The 17,544-nt window shown below is 37.2% G+C and overlaps 1 protein-coding gene across 2 annotated transcripts in view; it reads left to right on the top strand.

The window, feature by feature from the left end:
* The window catches only part of LOC306762526 (cGMP-dependent protein kinase 1), a gene marked incomplete at both ends in the record, with an annotated part of 92,304 nt that overhangs the window by 51,706 nt on the left and 23,054 nt on the right, over positions 1-17,544 (top strand). For both annotated transcript variants that reach the window (XM_079249037.1, XM_079249036.1), the window contains 2 exons: positions 11,844-11,949; positions 17,017-17,080. In XM_079249037.1, the coding sequence (XP_079105163.1) occupies positions 11,844-11,949; positions 17,017-17,080 (170 nt within the window). The remainder of the gene's footprint in view (positions 1-11,843; positions 11,950-17,016; positions 17,081-17,544) is intronic.

The raw sequence follows: 17,544 nt of genomic DNA, 5'->3' as shown, positions 1-17,544 counted from the left end.
ACTATGAATACTTTCTTCACGGATTTAACAGAAACAGTTCTTAATGTTGTAGTCTTGCAGTGAGAGGAGGTTTCTTGTTAGAATAATTTGAAGTTTCAGAAGACAACATGAAGAAACAAATTCTATTCACATATATACAGGGGTGACTGTGTTCACTGCTGGAATTTTGGCAGTCGTTCACACAAAGACACAAGCATGCATTTATCACGCTGTGGCAACGAACGGAGGGGAATTGTCTCTGGATCTCTTTATTTTTGGGTGCAGGGTTTTGATGTTTTTTCCTCAGCAGGTCACAAAAACACATCTGCGCTGACTGACAGACAACCGTATGAAATGCTGCAATGACAAGCTGAAGAGTTCCTTGTTCTTGTTGGGTGAAAATAAAAGACTTTTTTACTCATTCTCTTTGGAAAATACTAAGCTCATTTAGCTGGAAGTTACTACATTATATTAAATGACCACAGGAATCCTGAGAATGTGTAAAAGTGCTGTGTTTTGCTGGCCGGTAAAAAAATTCGGCGTATATTTCATTCTGGAGATTGAGTCACAGACAAAACATGAGCCATGCACATAAAGAAAATGTCACCTGATGCAAGCTGGACCGAGGTCTAAAAATAGCCGACCTGCTGATGAATAGGAAGCACACCTCATTTCCTCCATTTGATTCTCTACAGCCATGAAATTTATCAGGTTATTCAAACAGATTTCCTCTGTGGCAAATAGTTGCGGTTGATTGTTTTTAATGATGAGGCCAACAAACAATGAACATTTATTTCACAAACGAAACAATTTATAGTATAAAAGTAATTTTTTTTCCATTTGTGTTCGGATACGGCAGTGAGCACCATTGTGGACTCCGCCACATCACAGACAGTTATTCTTCTCACAAATGTCAGCAGTTCTAACACCATCATAAAATTAAACCTGTGTTTAATTTTTTAATAAAAAAATGTCCTGAATAAGTATATTTGTTTGGGATAAAATATGTTTTCAAAGGTTGATCTTTGTTTTTCTTCCATTATTTTTCAACCCACTTTTCATAAAGGTATGTCTTGTACAGTCATTGCACAATGAAAATTATACTATCGCTAGTTTTGTCCAGTTAATACATAAGAACATAACCTGTGGTAACTTACAGCTTGACCTTTTCAACATCATTCCATTTGTTTTTATTTCAACAAGCGCTTGCTGCATCTGCAGCTTTAATATACAATCACATGAATCCGAACTGACAATCAGCTGTTCTCCAGTCATTACAATGTCACATTTCTTTAATAGTGTCAATTGGTACTTTTTGCAACTAAATCGGCTTAAATACAAAATAATGAAGCTTGTATCCACAGTTTTAATATATCAGTAAAAGCTTTTTTTGAAGATGTTTTTTCCAAGTTCTTTTGACTCTTGTCTCCATTTCCACAGACTCCCACGCTCACATTGTCTCATTGTACAAACATTTAGCAGATATTCACATTACACTTGCCAGTTCATTTCCAGAGATATTATTGCAGTTGTTGCACCTTTTATAAGTCTTAAAATGAATCTATAAAGGCTTAGAATTACATACTGTATATTTATTTATTGCCATAATTTAAAAACCTATACAGAAATATTTTCCCATTTGCTCCCATTCACTGGAGCATTAAGACTACTTTATTTCTGTTCTCCTTGCACCAGGCTTGCCCTCTATGAATTATATTTGTTAATGCAACTCAAGGATAATTGTTGTGAGTCATAAGATCGCTCTCATCCTATTATCCTCCAAAATGTTACAGCTGTTTCCTTTTTCATGAAAAATGTGTATTTTTGCCTAACTTAATGGGATTTTTGCACCAGCAGTGCAGCTCTTGAGAAGAGGCTTCCTGTTTACACACACATTATTTTCTACTGACAATTTGTATTCTCACAGTGTGGCTTCAGGAATGGCAGCTTCCTTATGCTTGACTACTGCCAGTCAGTTTACTTGGAAACTTTTTTGGTTGACTGTTTAGCTTGAACTGAAATATTGCAACTGTATTGCTGCACGGGATGCTATCAAATGTGCTGCAGGCATTTATAATCCTCGGGGGATCCATTGTAATGACTTTTGCCTTTTTATTTTACTTTTTCCTTTAGCATCAACATTAGGCTGATGTTTATACTTCATGTTGAAATTTTTCAGTAACTATGAGATGGATGTTTGTGACATTTTGTTCTGACTCTTATATCACCTAAAGCATTAAATGTAATAACTGACAACCCTAACCTTTTAGAGTCATCATGTATTACAGATCTAATTTTGTTTCGAGCCCAGCTTTATGGCTGAATTTAGACTAAATCAGTGATGACCCAACTAGTCAGCTGCTTTGTATCTCATATTAGCATATATTGCCATATTGATGGGACAAATATTGAGAGCAAGTTCACCTATATAAGTGCTATGTATCAGCCTTGTTTTTGATATACTGGTGTGGTAGTAAGGTCAAATACTCAACTACTGAGCTACTAGAGAGATTTTAATCTTTGTCTTTTTCAGATTCTGTTAGCTCAGGTTAAACTGAGAGTGAACTTCAAGTGATAGCATTAAAACAAATATTAGTTGTTGCCGAGTCAAACATGATATCTTTTGGCCTTTATGAATTCAATAAGTATAATGTGTGTTTATATTGTGACCCTTTTTGTAAATCTAAATAACCTACCCTTTAAAGTCTCATTACGTTAATTTTTTACCTTAAAATTCCACGTTCTGGTCTTGTTCGATGACACAATGACATCTATCATGTGCATTTCTAAAGCTTGTTCCCTCCTCCACGAGAAGCGAGAACTTTTTTCTTGTTCTCGAGGCCCCGAGAAGAAAATTATGTCATTTTGTTCTTGCGGATGCGTTTGAAGACATTTCTCAACACATCAGGCTGGCAGAACTTTTGGGGCTCCGAGAAGTATCGTGTGATTGGTCGGACATATGAGGTGGGCGTGGTTAACACGGATAAAGCATGAAGCGGAGTTGCTGCTTCCGCGTTTTTGCTGTTGCAGATAAAACGGATTGTTTTGATAAAACAACTGATTGAGGTGGTGTAAAAAGTACAAACATTTTTACATGTGACATTAAAACACTCGGACCCAGCCAAGTGCACAACCCGCCCTGCCAGGGATGAAGTTGCTCGTTAAATATGAAACTAGAAACTAGCACTCGAAAACCTCAGCCAAGCACAATGTTAAAGAATCCTTTTAAAAAAATTCCCGGATCCAAACGGTGATCCGGATCACCACCAAAATTAAACCAGTTCTTCATTTTCACATTTCCAACAACTCTTGTAATTAAAAAAAAAAAAATCTGTCTGTAACCTTTTGAGTTATCTTGAGCACAAAGACGCCGGGAAAAACATAACCTCCTTGGCGGTGGGAACAACCGGGTTCATTTCACATAAAAGCAGACATCGCCCCCACAGTGATCCCTCCCCACTGCAGACATGCTTTTTGTGGAGTATGTATGAAACCGGACGAAAAATAAGTTTTTTCTTGTTCTTGCAGCCTCAAGAGCAAGAACTCAGTTCTAGCGTCTTGTGGAGTGTGTGACAAGCTTAATGCCACTGCTACCCAGCACCATCCCGAGACTGAGAAACCGCACTATATAACTTTTACATCCAAGATGCCACGGGACGTTGCAGCATAGTTTTACTTAATGGTATAAATAATCATTGTAAGAAGACCATCTTTTGGTGGCTGGAGAGAGCTAACAGGTCAGGTAGGATGGAAGATGGATGAGGAACTAGCTATTTAGAGTGAAAAAGGCAAAAGTTTCGTAGTTTGTCTTTAAAGTCTGACCCATCAAAATATGAGATCTTTAATTGACCATTTAGGATAATGCAGGAAAAAATTAACATTATTGGAGTGGGGGGGGTGAAAATGTCTCAGAAACTGTACATATCAAATATAATACGTTTGGCTTCAGTGGGTTAAAATAGGCTTTGCACCCAAATTACAATTTGAATACTCAAATTTCAGTCTAATACCTGGAAATAATTTGAATATCATTTTTCCTGCTTAATTCTTTGCATGAATTGCTGCGAGCCGGCTGAAGAAAATGTTGGATGGATCTTTCTGAATACTGGAGTGTTTATCAAAACAGACTGAACTCTGATCTGTTTAAATTGGACTTGCAAACAAGATCTACTGTAAATGATGGTTAAAAGTTGGTGCTTCATGGCTCATTAATGTTACAGATATGTTTTAATCATTGCATTTTGTGTGACGTAGATACACCCCAAAGACTCTTCTACAGGTGCACTCCTTTTCAAGTAGCCTCAGACCAACAACAGTATTCTGTCTGTGCTCTGTATTCGACTTATCATGCATACTTGAGTGTCTTATACTTTTAATAAAGACATTCTTGGATATATAATATTTACTTTTTCTTGCACAGCTGACAATTGATGTGCCACATAAAGCAATTTGATCCGTTATGCTTCATAAAAACATGAATGCACAATTTCTTTGTTCAACACAGCAAAGCACATGAGAGCGTTATAGGTGGATGGCATGTGGGAAGATGATCAGCTCAATATTTCTCAAGCAGCAGCTGCTCCAACTATGGACTCCCACATGAGGCTACTGTTGTCAGACCTGGCAGCTGGAGATTACATCTGATGAAGCCAGCTATTTTTCTGTGCAAAGATTCACTGAGATATGGCAGCTGTAACAGAAGCACACTCTACCTTTCTACATAGCAGAGATACAATGCTCGATTTCATTAGAAAACGTTACTAACATAACCTAATATTTGTATTTGTCCTCCACTGTTAATAAGAGTTGATAGCCGTAGCTTGAGCTGCAATTATGAAGAGAATTACTGTTTCTTATTCTGCAGGCTCTTTAACAGTGTTTGGGGTAAACGACCTGGCCCGGTTTCTCACGCTCTACAGAGCTACGCTTGATAATCAGACTCGGCTGATGTTATTAATGACTTAGGGTGAAAGGAGAATTCTCTCCTCCACCACTTCCAGCCCTGACAGCACTATATTCTCAGGAGGCCTTTCAACGCAGAAACGCAGAGCTCATGTCACTTTTTGGTTTTATGTGATTGTGTATGTGTTTGTGTGTCAGAGTCAAGTGGAAGAAAAGGTTGCTGTTGTCATTTTCTTGGAAGAAACCAGAGGGAATAATAAATTAATTTGGAGTAGTTGGTAAATTCACAGCAAATGCTTGCAGCGAAAGTAAAAACCAAATTAAAAATCCTTGACCTCAAACGCTGCAATATTCATGACTACAAAATTTTTATGGTGAGTACTCCTACTAATTAGTTTGGAGATGTCTCTTCTTCTTTTGGAGCTAAATAACCTCTGGTTAATCATTTACAAGTTCTGATAAGATGATCATTTTTTCTCTGATATGTACTAAAATTATAATACCAGCAATACATTTTTACTGCCGCTGAAGTAAAACACTTTTCTTAGCTACATAATTTAATATATTAGATGATACATTTTAAAAGTTAGTGCAGCACCTGGCTGATAATAAAATATTTGACAAGTAAACGTAAATAGCGAGTTAAAAAAAAAAAATCCAATTTACTGTCAAATGTTCTTCACACAGGGATGCACACTGAGCAGGTGTTTTATTCAAAATCACTTTTTACCGTCAAAGTCAACATTGTACATTCAATTTCTGATAGTAGTCTAATCTTTGAGTACCATTTCCATGTAGCCCTGCAGCACTTTAGCAGAGAAGTGTGGATTTTCTGTAGTAAAATGGCAGGTGCTTTAAAGTCAACTGAATCATCATGCATGTGGCAACGAGTGTTTTGAATAATTTAAAACTCCATTAAATGTTGTGTTCAGAACAAAAATCTGGATTAAAATCAAAGTGATGCGGGAGGTTTTTATGTTTTCTGACCCCTAACTCTCTGGATGAACTGTCATGATCAGAGAACAGAGAAAAAAAATGTTGTCATCCTATGTTTATATAATTTAACAAACAACAATTAGATTAGAGAAGCAAACACACATGGCACATTTGCATAATTCTCCGGGCTGAAATTCAGTTACAGTGAATTATGACTGAAGCAAATGATCGGGAGATTTCCACTGCATTTAAACTTTTTGTTTTCTGCATCCTGCATCGTATTGACAACATCCAGACAAACATTGCAGCTTACTGTTTCCCTTTTGGTTTGCCACGTCTGGGCTGATATTAGATTAGGCAGCATTTACTATCAAAACCATTGATCAATTCTTGCATATAATTGAGGGGTGACGGGTTGCAATTTGCTGAATCAAGAAGAAGACAGGAAATAAATTATAGTTATAAATAACCATCCATCATTTTGAGAAGAGATAACAGCCAATTTAGAGGAGCCTTCACAGCCACCAGGACACAGGTGTTAAACACTTGTCAGCAGGGTGCAACAGTCAGGAAAGACTGGCTTTATTTCAAGAGGTAATGTGTAAATGAATCACCTGACATACTTTTCATGCAAATTTTCAACACTGCCTTTTTTTTTTTTTTTTTTTTTAGAGTAACTACTTTAAGCTGATTTTTGTTAATTACACCCAAACTTCATATTACTTTAAACTAAGCTATTAGTATAAACTGTATTCCCATATTAGTATATCCTGGCTATTTTATTTAATATGTCATGCATTTGTTCGCAAGAGAGATGTTCTGGCAAGAGACCAGATGATTGGCATGTTGATGTTGTTTCTCGCAACATCATGATAATGTTTGTCCAATTCTGTAATTGTAACTAATTGATCATGTTGCCACAAAAGCTTTCTGATTAAGTACACATTGGAATGAAGCTGAGGTGGTTAAAGGTTTTAGATACGTGACATTCACACAGGAAACTGGGCAAATGTGAAATGATTGTTTTGGCTAATTCTATTTTTCACATAAAGTTCAACAAAGTTTTGGTCCATGCAGGAATCCATGCAGACTGTTTCAGAGAGAAATGAGTAAAGTGAAAATTAGAGGATACACAAAAAAAAAACCCCAAAAGTAGGCGACTGACTTTCTGTTCTGTGTGTATGATGCAAAGATTGCTGCTAAACAGGCAGCCAATTCAATTGGCTTATGTCAACTAATACTATGCATGATTAAAAAAAATTTAAATCTCATTTGATGGTAGTATGTTTGCAATATTGTGTTTCAATCCACTAAAACTTCACTTGTGGTTGGTCAGTACTACTCTGGCAAATGAATGCCAGAGGAATTGCCAAAAGTTTATTTGCATATTCATATGAAAATCCCTGTTTTTCAGGCTTTTTTTCAAGCGATTGAAGCCAAGGAAGTTATCATACTCATGGTAAAATTACAACAGAGTTTTTTGTTTTTTTTTTACATTATTTTACTCCATTTCAAGATGTATTTAAAGAGAAAACCACTAAAAAAGAAGGCAGAACTTAAGCAACACCTTTGGCATAGACATTTTTTGTTTGACCAATTTAATGTTTGAGCATGCAGCCTTCATCTAGGTTATCAAAAAACACCCAAAAAACAAACAAAGCAAATATAAAGTAGCCAGAAATCATAAAAAAATAAACCACTCAATTAGATACACCCATAAAAATTTAAATTAAAATAAACCATTAAACAGCAGTAAATGTAGCCTTTCTGCTAAAGCGTGTCTCTGCTAGAAAAGCTTTCAAGCAGCTCTAAAGACTAATATTTTCTACAAGTGCAAGTTTTATTTTTCTTGGGTAGCAAAGCTGTTGTAATACTAGGTGAATATCCAGGTGTAGTCATGCTCCTGGAGCAAAATTTATCTTGGTATTGCAGCAACAACAGCAACATGTTGTTATGAGATTGCACTTGACATGAGCATCAGCTGACACACTCTGCACCACTGTCCATGTGTGTTATATTGAAACAATTGAAATCTTATTGTCTTTTTCTTTAAAGTTTTTGTGCCTGTAGGTAAAACATGTGATGATACACTCACAATGTAATAGTGATGAAGACTCACTGATCTCTTAAACAATACCCAGTTCATTTATTGGACAATGACCTCCATTTTTCCAGCACAGCCTGTTGTGCATTAGACCTCCAAAAAGCTGTGAAGTTAATGGTCAGTAACCCATGGGCATTATTAAGACATTTATCTGCACCTTCAGCACGGGCTAACTAGCTCTCTGAGTCTCACTGCAATTTAACCAAGTCTCCAAATAATACGTTTACCTACTGCAGTGTGCTGCAGGCTCCCTACCCATCTTATTTCCCCATACCCTATTCTCCCACATTTCATCCAAAGCACTCCATAGCACACCACATTGTGGGCGGTGACGTCTAACCTCCCACTCTTGTTGCTTCTGGGTCAAATAACGTCTCTCTTTAGACCTGTTTTTATACACAGCATTTGTTGGGTCTGCACTAGTTGTTGAAGTAATTTGTCTCTATTTTCCACAACATCCCAACAGAAATAAGCTTTTTGGTTAGATAAGACGGACCTACATCCGGACATGGCTGAAACTAATAACAGCTTTTATAGGGCTTTCGAGAAGGGAGAGAAAGATTGTGGAAAACGTGTCTGAGCTCTGGAAACGGTGTTTGTAATCCATGCTGCCAGTGGTATTTCACATGTCTATTTGTGTGGATGCACACATAGCACCATGGGTGTCGTTGTACTAATAAAAACACTTGAAAGTACTCGTTATCTTCTCATCCTTGGACTTTTTGTCAACATGTTATCAAAGATTTGTCTTTGTATACATTTTTATGCCATGCTGCATGTGTGTGTTTTGGGTTCTTGCTCCAAGAAAGTGTCCCCCAGTAAAAACAGTTTCTTTCTCTGTAATGAGAGCATCCCTCCTGTGATTCGGCCCGATTTGAAACTGCTGCCAAGCTGTTGGTCTGAGAGAAAGAATTGTAGTGTCTGGGAGTCAGCATATGTGCATAAATATAAGATCTAATTGTATCAGAATGGATATATGGGGTAATATATAGCACAAAAATATTGCCCAAAGAAATGTGCAACAAACTAAAGTAATTCACAGTAGAAAACACTTAATCTTGTTTTGGCATATATTTGCAATTTTCCTCTTTATCTTTTTTATTAAAAGGATAGACAGTGTTTTTATGGTGTGATCTTGGAATTATGCACCAAGCTTCCATCAGCTATGTTAATTTAACCATTATAGCCAATGACAGAAAAATAATTCTTCTATACCCATTTTACTTACAGTGACTAGATGTTCCTTTGTTTAAACCAGACAGGCTGTCTTCTTGAGAACTAAAAAAGCATCTTTGTAGAACAGCTTTGGGCAACAAATCTACAAGTCTTCCATGTATCCCTGCTTCCAAACACGTGGATCAAATAAATCAGTCATTGCACAGAACGTCATTGGCTGTTGGATCTATTTAACGGAGGCCAGGTGTGTTGGAACAGGAAAGCATCAAAAGCCTGCAGGACTGAGGACTGACTTTTGACACCTGGACAATAGAATTTAAAAGGTTTTCAGGATTTTCTTTATCCTTGCCTCAAATATGATTACATCAAATATGTGAGGTGTATTAGTACCCACATTCAATAATTATCGTAAACTATCTCTCTTACTGCATAGATCGAGTAAAGGTGAATATGGGAAGGGTGTAGATGAGGTTAGGGTTTTGGACCGTCTCTCGCTTTATGTCCTACTTACTGTCAAGGTCTCCACCTGTTGAGAATTACAATCATTGGTTGATCCCTTACTCTCTTCAGACATACCGTTGGTCAGCACCATGATGAGCATCATGGTTTCCCTCAGTTTCAACTGAATTAAAGACAATGCAAAGACATTAATGCAATTTAATGAACGAATTTCAGAAGCTCTTGTCCTGGTTGTGATGCATGGGAAGCTCAGTTAATGAAATGCAAAGCAGGGTGCCAGTGATTTGAGGCTCGCAACAGTTCTGCATGAAGACATGATTTTCATTTATAATGTTTATTTATTTATTTATTATTTCCATTGCTTTATAATGGGACAAAGATTGAACAGACAAAATTAACTCTTGGCCAACAGTTCTCTTTTAATTAAAGCCAAACACTGAAAGTAGATATTTTCTTTAATCCTTTGCCAAAACAGAAAGCAAAGACCAGCTGTTATCTAATGTTGTAGAAAGTAGTCAGTATAGTTTCAATAAAAAAGTAAAGTGTAAATTTCTTGGAGGCCAAACACTCATAATTATATACATCTTCTCAATCACCAAATCTGCTGTTTGTTTTGTTTTTGTTTTTTATGCCGCAATTACAACTTAATTACTTACAAGGATAAAACAAAGTAGATCTTAAATCTATATGTAGATATAAATGCCAAAAATGGTCATGCTACAACACGCCATAGACTACATTTCTTCACCCGCCCCTAGTTTCCTCCAGCTGTTACATCCAGATCTGGTCACCCTGACAACAGTAAACTACTGTAGATATTTTATCATGGAAACTCTGGCAGCTTTACTTAGAGAGGATGAGTCGAATGGAAGCAAGTCAAATTTTATCTGACATAATGTTTTGTTATATGTCTCCCCCCACATACATAAAACTCATCAGCATTTCTTTGTTGATCAAATTATGGATTGCGTTTATTTTATTTCTTACCCTCTATTGAACAACTGCCCTTCAACTGGGAGCCTTTTCTCACAAGAGACAATTACACAAAAATCTAATCTGTTTTGCAAAATGGGATTGAATCCGGAAATCAAAATGGCATTCATCTGTGGGTTAGAGTTCCATTGCTCTGATGAAAATCCACATAGCCTTGTTATTCAACAGAGCCTGCTCTTTACAACAGCAGTCTGATGCAAAACGTATTTGAATCAAAAGTGACTGTAAGGTACCTCTGAGAAAGAACTGCTGAGGTTCAAAGCAACTAAAATAGCAAAAAAGGGAATTTTAAAATACTCAGGTCTGCCTCAATCTACAGCCAGGAAAACAGTGAATTTAAAAAAAAAAAAGAACGGAAGAATCGGATGACATTTTGCTCTTTGATTACCACTCTGTAAAGATTGTAAAAACGGGTAAAAGTTTGCCTATTAGCACAGATTTAGTCAGCCTACCTTAAACAATGCTGTCTCAACAATGTTAGAGGATTTTATCTGCTTAATTTGATGCTCAAATTTACTGTTGTTTTCATTCTACTGAAATTAGACACGCTGCTGGATTTAAATGACAAAAACTTTGCATGCCAACACCTCACCCTCCATTTAGTTCATATGTGGAGAAGCTTGATTTGCTGCTATTACCTCAGGATCACTGCAGATTAAAATCATTGTAGCAATTAATTCAAAAATTTTTGCAGATAATTGTGCAGAAGAGTTAGCAGGGTAGCTATGGTTTGTAACCTAACATAACATTCGGTCACACACTTTGATAATTGCTCATGGAACAATGAGCAATCAGTAACTCCGAGGCTTAAATTAATGAAAAAATGTCATATTTAAGTCAGATTCCCCACCCTGAACCAATTAAAATGTTACAGCATGACTTGATGCAAGCCAGCCATGCGGGGTATTCTAAAAATAACTGTAACTTCCAACTACTGTGCAAGGTGTAATCATTCAAGCCAGATCGGAGGCAGGAGAAAACACAAATGAAGATTATCACCACCAAGAGAAGCTAAATCTAATGGTTAATGTATGTGTTTCCGCTAACCTCTAAGCAATGAGATCAGTATTCCTACTTCAAATTTGCAGACATAAGCCACTACACAACTGCAATTCTTTCCCATTTCAAGTTTATCCTTTTTTTTTTTTTTTTAATCTTGTGCATGCACAGCACAGAAAGCTATGTCACGTCATGCGTTAAGCACCAACTAGATTTTTGTTGTATTTTACAGATCCCCTGTGGATAGGGATGGTCTATCATGACATTGCTTGTATCTGCTCTTCTTTCTTTCCAGCTCTAACAAATGTGAAGCTGTGGGCCATTGACCGGCAATGTTTTCAGACGATCATGATGAGGACGGGTCTCATCAAGCACACCGAGTACATGGAGTTCCTAAAAAGGTGAGGAACCACTGCTTATTGCCCCACAATGACAGCCATATGGCTTCAACCAGTCTTTGATCTTTAATGTGATGAATGAATTAGCTAAATGAATTCAGGAGGATTGCATGAGCTGTTTCTCAGAAGGTTCTTTACTTTTTCTTTGTACCTAAATTAGATCACTGAAAACATGCGTAGCAGTGGATGCAATCATCCCGCTGGAAAAAATACCTTTTATTTTTGCCATTGATTTTTGATGCCCTTATTTGTATAAGAAAGGCCGAAGCAATGCTCACTTCTCTACAGAGGAGCTTATTATCATTTAAAAGGCCACTTTTTTTTTTTAGACTTTCATGAAGTATAGGATAAAAGAAAGACATAAAAGACAGAGGAAGACATGCAATTGCAGTATAAATCACTCTAACCCTTGCTTCAACTTTAATCCACATTGGACTTTGAGGCAATTATTAAGATTATGTAACAGCCATCTTATAATACATGCACTACCACATTGTCTCATGATTTAGAAGTTGATCCTACTTCATCTCACTTATATACTGTAATGTGTGTACTACCATACTATTTGTTTGAATTTTCCTAATCATACGAGCACATATTCTTACCAAAGTATAATTTTCCTGCACTAAATCAAAAGAGCCCCTGTGATCTTGATTAGGGGTTAGGATTATGATCCTGTTCAGGCATCTGTTTGTGACAGCACACCTACAACATGTAGAAAGTCGATTATAATCTCAAACCCTGCAAGAGTGCTGCAGAATGTGCAACTAGGTTATTGTATTTCAGAAACTTTTCTGAATGCAAATATGTAAGTTAAGCAAGGCAGTTTAAGACATTTTCTTTACCTGAAACCGAAAACAGTCTATGATGTTTATCCCTTATCACATTTACATTTTTAGTTCATCCAAGCGGTTTTAAAGTCAGGCGCAATAAGTCTCCGCTTAGAAAAAGATTTGAGGGGAAAATAAAAAACAACAAAAACACCACTTTCACCACCTTTTTGGCTAAATTCATGGATACCTATTGGTATAGCTTACCAAATTTTCATATAACGACATGAAACCATTTGACATATTTAGACTTCAATAAATAAAAAATGATCTGTCAGGTATTTATTAGTTTCTGACTGTGTGAAAGGCAGTCATATTCCCCAGAACTAATGCATCTGAGCTGTTCAGCCACATCACATTGCTATTTCGCCACTTCCACTCACTGAGCTTCCTGTGAAACTTAGCCCATCCCACACTTCCTAGTCCTTTACCTTTCTAGCTTCAGTCTCCCCTCCTTTAGATTAAAGCAATCTCAGTCTGTTCTGTAGCTACCGTGCACTTTTAAGATGAGACAAGACTTCTAAACAGGCAAAAACAAAAATACACTTCTAACATGCTAAAAGGCTAAAAGGCACTATTAGCATTTCACATGAAAGACTGAAACTATTCTAGTGATAACTATGATTAATAAAAGGTTAAAAGTATTTGTTTGTTAGTATATACTATAGCTTTATGGCAGCTCCTGCTTCAAAGCAACCCTTGCATAACAGTCCAAGCGTTAAGTAAATATTTAATAGATACAGTTAAGCTTGTTTTAGAGTAACTGTGTGTTTAGCATATAAAGGGATGTCTAGTGGGAGATGAGAGATTTATGGAAGCATTTGTTAATAAGCAGATAATTATATTCCCGTTGAGCTCCTCCGCAGAACATCTAATGAAAGCGCTTTAGTTTAAGTGAAGAACAAAAGTGAGTCCTCTAGCCACCCTTAAACTGCTGTGAAATTTTTTATTTACACTCATAGGGATGCGGAGAAGGAACACTCAGGAATAACAGATCCCACTTTGTATTAGAGACAGCAACTGAGTGCGCTTGTGGGGGACTTTCTGCTTTTCACTAGCATGTATTTCAATCACTCAAATGCGTTGTTCTGGGAAATGTAAAGATAGTGTCTAATGGATGAACTCAACAAGGTTTACAAGAGGCATATTCATGCAGCTGATATTTTTAGGTTTGGCAAGCTATTACTCAACCTACTGCCATCTTCCACTTTAGATAAGAGCCTAGCTTTAAGGCATATGACAAAAAACAAACAGCCCACGAAGCTACAGGTAATGAGCACAGGAAAGCATTCATCAAACTTTACTGGAGAAGTGTGCCATATTCTAGGTGTTTTAAATTGTCTTTGGAGTTACACTTGCATAAGGTGGCAAATGTAACTTTAAAATCATCATAACAACTAAATTAATGGAATTTTCACTGCACTGAAGAACACTGACTGGATCAGAAACATGCAACAGCTTTTTATTTCCATCTACAGCTTCACAGCTTGAGGGTTTACGAACTTATATATATATATAAATTGTTGAGTTGGGTCTGCTTGGACCCTGCCTGGTGGGCTCTGTAGTGCCTCTGTCGAGGAAGGAACAACACAAGGATCATCACAGTGGTCAGCTGTGGGTCTGGAGGCTGAGACAAGATGGTTCAGATTACTGTAATAAAACATGGAAAATGAGGAAGTGTGGGGGGGGAGATGGAGAAACAGGGGGAGGGAGATGATAGGGAAAGATAAACCCTTTGTTCACCAACATGGGCTATTTTCTCTCTTTGATAAACATTGGGCCAGTTTTATTTAGTGTGCTTGATAACAGGCAGATTGCATTCATTCAAGCTGCCAGGAAGCCCCGGAACAAACACTGAAGCCACATTATGACGTATTCAACCTTTGCTTCTGATGCCTTAGAGTTTAACTACAACCTGGGGAGTTTGTTGTGTTTCATCCATATGGATACTGTAAGAGCATAATACAGTGTACAGGGTAACCTCCGTAGAAGAAAACTGATTTTCAGTGTTTCTCTTTCTATAAAGTGTCTGAGATCACAATTGTGATTTTATTAAAAGCAACTGAATACGTGTCATGTAAAAGGAGCTTTTTTGGACATAATTGGGTAAGCAAACATTTTACACACTATATCCAGATAAAGGTTGAATGATACGAGGAAAATTTTTTTTTCAATTATAACAAAAACTTCAAAAGCTGTCATTTTCTTCTGTGTAAAAGTGAACTCACTCTCAGCCTCAGAAGCTTGTATTTTCCCCTTTAACAGAAATAGATATTTTACAGAACGGTCCACCAACTTGTTGAAATTCATTCTTGTTCACTCTTCCATGTAAAATTATTTTAGTTGGTTGGTTTTGGGAGTTTTTTTTATGCAGTGTGTGTTTGAAATCCCCACAACATGCATGCATATACATATATATATATATATATATATATATATATATATATACATATATATACATATATATATCAATTTTATATATATAAAATTTTTGAGATAGTGAGTATACAGTATTTCACAAAAGTGAGTACACTCTAAGTGAACATGTCCAAACTGGGCCCAATTAGTCATTTTCCTTCCCCGGTGTTATGTGATTCATTAGTGTTATAAGTCCTCAGGTGTGAATGGGGAGCAGGTGCGTTAAATCTGGTGTTATTGCTGTGACACTCATCGTGGTCACTTGGAGTTCAAAATGGCAAAATGGTAAAGAACTTTCTAAGGATCTGAAAGATAGGATTGTTTCTTTACATAACAATGTGTTGGCTACAAGAAGATTGCCAACATCCTGAAACTGAGCTGTAGCACCTTGGCCAAGACCATGCAACGGTTCTACCCAGAACAGACCTCGCTGTGGTTGACCAAAGAAACTAAGTGCACATGCTCAGCAGCTCAGCATCATATCCAGAGGTTCTCTTTGAAAAATAGACGTATGAGTGCTGCCAGCATTGCTGTAGAGGTTAAAGGGATGGGTGGTCAGCCTGTTAGTGCTCAGACCATATGCTGCATCAGATTGGTCTGCATGGCTGTCGTCCCAGGAGGAAGCCTCTTCTAAAGATGATGCACAAGAAAGCCAACAAACAGTTTGCGGAAGACAAGCGGGCTAAGGATATGGATTACTGGAGCCATGTCCTGTGGTTTCTGATGAGACCAAGATAAATCTGTTTGGTTCATGTGGTGTCATGCACGTTTGGCAGAAACCTGGTGAGGAGTACAAAGACAAGTGTGTCTTGCCAACAGTCAAACATGATGGTGGGAGTGTCATGGTACGGGCTTGCAATAGTGCTTCCGGCACAGGGGAGCTTCAGATCGTTGATGGAATGATGAATGCTAACATGAATTGAGACATATATAGAAGCAGAGCATGATTCCCCCACTCCTTCAGAAACTGGAGCCCAGGGCTGTATTCCAACCGGATAATGACCCCAAACACACCTCCAAGCCCTGTCATTCTCCACCACCTTGGGAGGTGTCTCCCATTGGGACATAGATGCATTTTTACAATAGCAGCAAAGAGTTACTTGCAGGTCCTGTGATGATTAAAATTTGGAGTTCTGGGAGAGCTGCTCAATATTGAACAACTTTTTGGCCAAATCTGGGCCTTCAAGTCCTGGATAATATTGTGGTTGTTTGAAATCAATGTCACTTTTTGATTATTTTTCTTACAGCGGAATGATTGATTTCAAATAATCTTTTTATATCATTTTCAAGCCTCAGAGGCACCATCTACCTTTCCTGTGTAAGCCTTGGGGAGCTCTTTATATTTAGACATGATGGCATTACACACTTCAATAGCAAAGAGAACAGGAGGTCTTAGATGTCACAGGATTAAGTAAGACTTGGTCCACCTGTCACTCCTTAAAGAGGATCTAGATATTAGCTCTTTCTTTACAAAGCCTGTATAGTTTTTCAGTTTTTCTATTACCCGATTGTCATTTTTATGTATTTACTTATGAATGAATTGACAGTAAATTATCAGTTTAAAAAGTCATTTGTTGGAAAATATCACCTTTATTGGCACTTCAGGAGACATGAAATCTTTACTTCTTCAAATACAGCTCAAGGATAAAAACAACTTTTTCAGTCAGATCCATTTATGTTTCTTTTTTAGTGCATACATAACTGCCAGCTTTTTTTTTTTTTTTTTAATAAATCATACCATAAATGTGAAACATTGTCCATCATCTTTATGAACCTGTTTACTCATCTGCTTACCAGCTGTTTCTTCTTTTTTTTCCCGCAGTGTCCCCACATTCCACGGCCTACAGGAAGAAATCCTAAGCAAGCTTGCTGATGTTCTAGAGGAGGTATGAGTCTTGTTGCCTTCTGGCATCTGCAGCACAAAGTGTTTCACTCATCCTAATAGATTATCATAATGTACAAGCAGGAAAGGGGAATGAGTGTGACATTATTTTGCAAGGCTTTGAGATAATTGCTGCTCTTTAGTATGTGCCAAGTGTGGTTATGTTGAACTAAATGGCCCACTTACTATGGCAGTTCATTTCACAAACCTCTTCAGGAATTCAGTGCACTGCAGCCAGAGGCCATCTCAATTTTTCGACGCAGTCAATCAGTCTAAGCAAGCAGTAGCCTTTTTTTTTTATTTTTTTATTTTAAAGCGTTTTATTTAATGGCATAGTTGGGTACCCATTATGACCTAAATGTTATGGTAACCTGTAGCTGTCAGGAAGGTAGAAAAAAAAAAACACGACAATATTCTGGAGAGTTGTGAATTTCTTAGGTGGGCTAAAAACATAGAAGCATTATTGGC

Source organism: Telmatherina bonti (genome assembly GCF_933228915.1).
Source record: "Telmatherina bonti genome assembly, chromosome: 11".
NCBI lineage: Eukaryota > Metazoa > Chordata > Actinopteri > Atheriniformes > Telmatherinidae > Telmatherina > Telmatherina bonti.
This window is presented reverse-complemented; position numbering and strand designations above follow the sequence as displayed.